The 1,167-nt window shown below is 52.3% G+C and overlaps 1 protein-coding gene across 1 annotated transcript in view; it reads right to left on the bottom strand.

Annotated features, from left to right (window-relative positions):
• Window positions 1–505: 505 nt before the first annotated feature.
• Mast3 (microtubule associated serine/threonine kinase 3) overlaps window positions 506–1,167 on the bottom strand; it is a 21,841-nt gene continuing 21,179 nt past the window's right edge. Inside the window, exon 26 of the mRNA XM_010606527.1 lies at window positions 506–613. Within this exon, the coding sequence (XP_010604829.1) occupies window positions 506–613 (108 nt within the window). The remainder of the gene's footprint in view (window positions 614–1,167) is intronic.

The following is a 1,167-nucleotide window of genomic DNA, read 5'->3' as shown; positions in this document are numbered from 1 at the left end:
AAAAAAAAAAAACCCGAAAAGCTTTAACAAAAGAATAACAAAGGAATCATTCAGCAGTGTAGAAATGACTTTAAAAGAGAAGAAAATATTTGCAATCTATACACCTGACAAGGGGTTGATACCTAGAATATACAAGGAACTCTTTGAAACTCAGTAGCAAAAGACAAAAAACCCAGCAATAACAACAACAGCAACAATAAAACAACAATTTATAAAATGGGCAATAGATCTAATGAGCAATTTCTTAAAAAGAGACATAGAAATGGTCAACAGGTACATGAAAAAATGTTCAGCATCACTAATCATTAGGGAAATACAAATCAAAACCATAATGAAATATTTCCCTACCATGGTAAGAATGGTTAGTGTAAAGAAGACTAAAGAAAAGAAGACCTGTTGTGGGTGTGGGAAAAAAGGAAACCTTTTCACACTGTGGGAGTGTAAATGAGTACAGTCATTATGGAAAAGAGTATGGAGGCTCCTCAGAATTATAAAAAGACAACTATCATGTAATCCGCGCCATGCGCCCCTTTGCCGCGTCCTTGCGTGCCGGGCCCACCCTGATGGACGTGTTCTCCAGTGCCGTGGTCCGCAGGGAGATCTTATTGCCGCTCTGCAAGGGGGGCATGGGTCGCCCTGTCCCCACATCTGCGCCCTCACCTCTTATTACTTATTTCGCGGTATGCAGTTCAGCCTGGCCTCGAACCTTTGGGGATCTTCCTGCCTCAGCCTCCCAGAGTGCTGGGATGACAGGCGGTCCCCACCACGCCTGGCTTTTTGTGGTTGAGGGTACGGGGTGGACAGCCGCAGCCCGGCTCTCCCCATCCACCTCTCTGCCCCCTGGCCCTGCCCACGCTCCAGGCCGTCGTCCTGTGGGGCCTGGGACAGCAGACCATCGCGGACACAGCTGTGAACCAGCGGGCCACTGGCACCCCACTGTGGGACCCGGGGCTCCCGACCCCTCCCCTCGCCTGGCCTCAGCCCGGGATCCCTGGGGTGGAGGAAGTAGAGTGGGTTTTCTCGTTTCCACCCCAGGCGGTCTTCAGTGCCTTGGGGGTGCGGCTTTGGACTGGGGCGTGAGCAGGACCGGGAGGGCCTGAGGGGGAGGTGTGGCCAGCCTGGGCGTGGCCGGAGCGGGAGGTGTGGCCAGTCAGGGCGTGGCCGGAG

The sequence above is a fragment of the Fukomys damarensis genome, unplaced genomic scaffold (genome assembly GCF_012274545.1).
Source record: "Fukomys damarensis isolate Sample0158 unplaced genomic scaffold, DMR_v1.0_HiC HiC_scaffold_37, whole genome shotgun sequence".
Taxonomy (NCBI): domain Eukaryota; kingdom Metazoa; phylum Chordata; class Mammalia; order Rodentia; family Bathyergidae; genus Fukomys; species Fukomys damarensis.
This window is presented reverse-complemented; position numbering and strand designations above follow the sequence as displayed.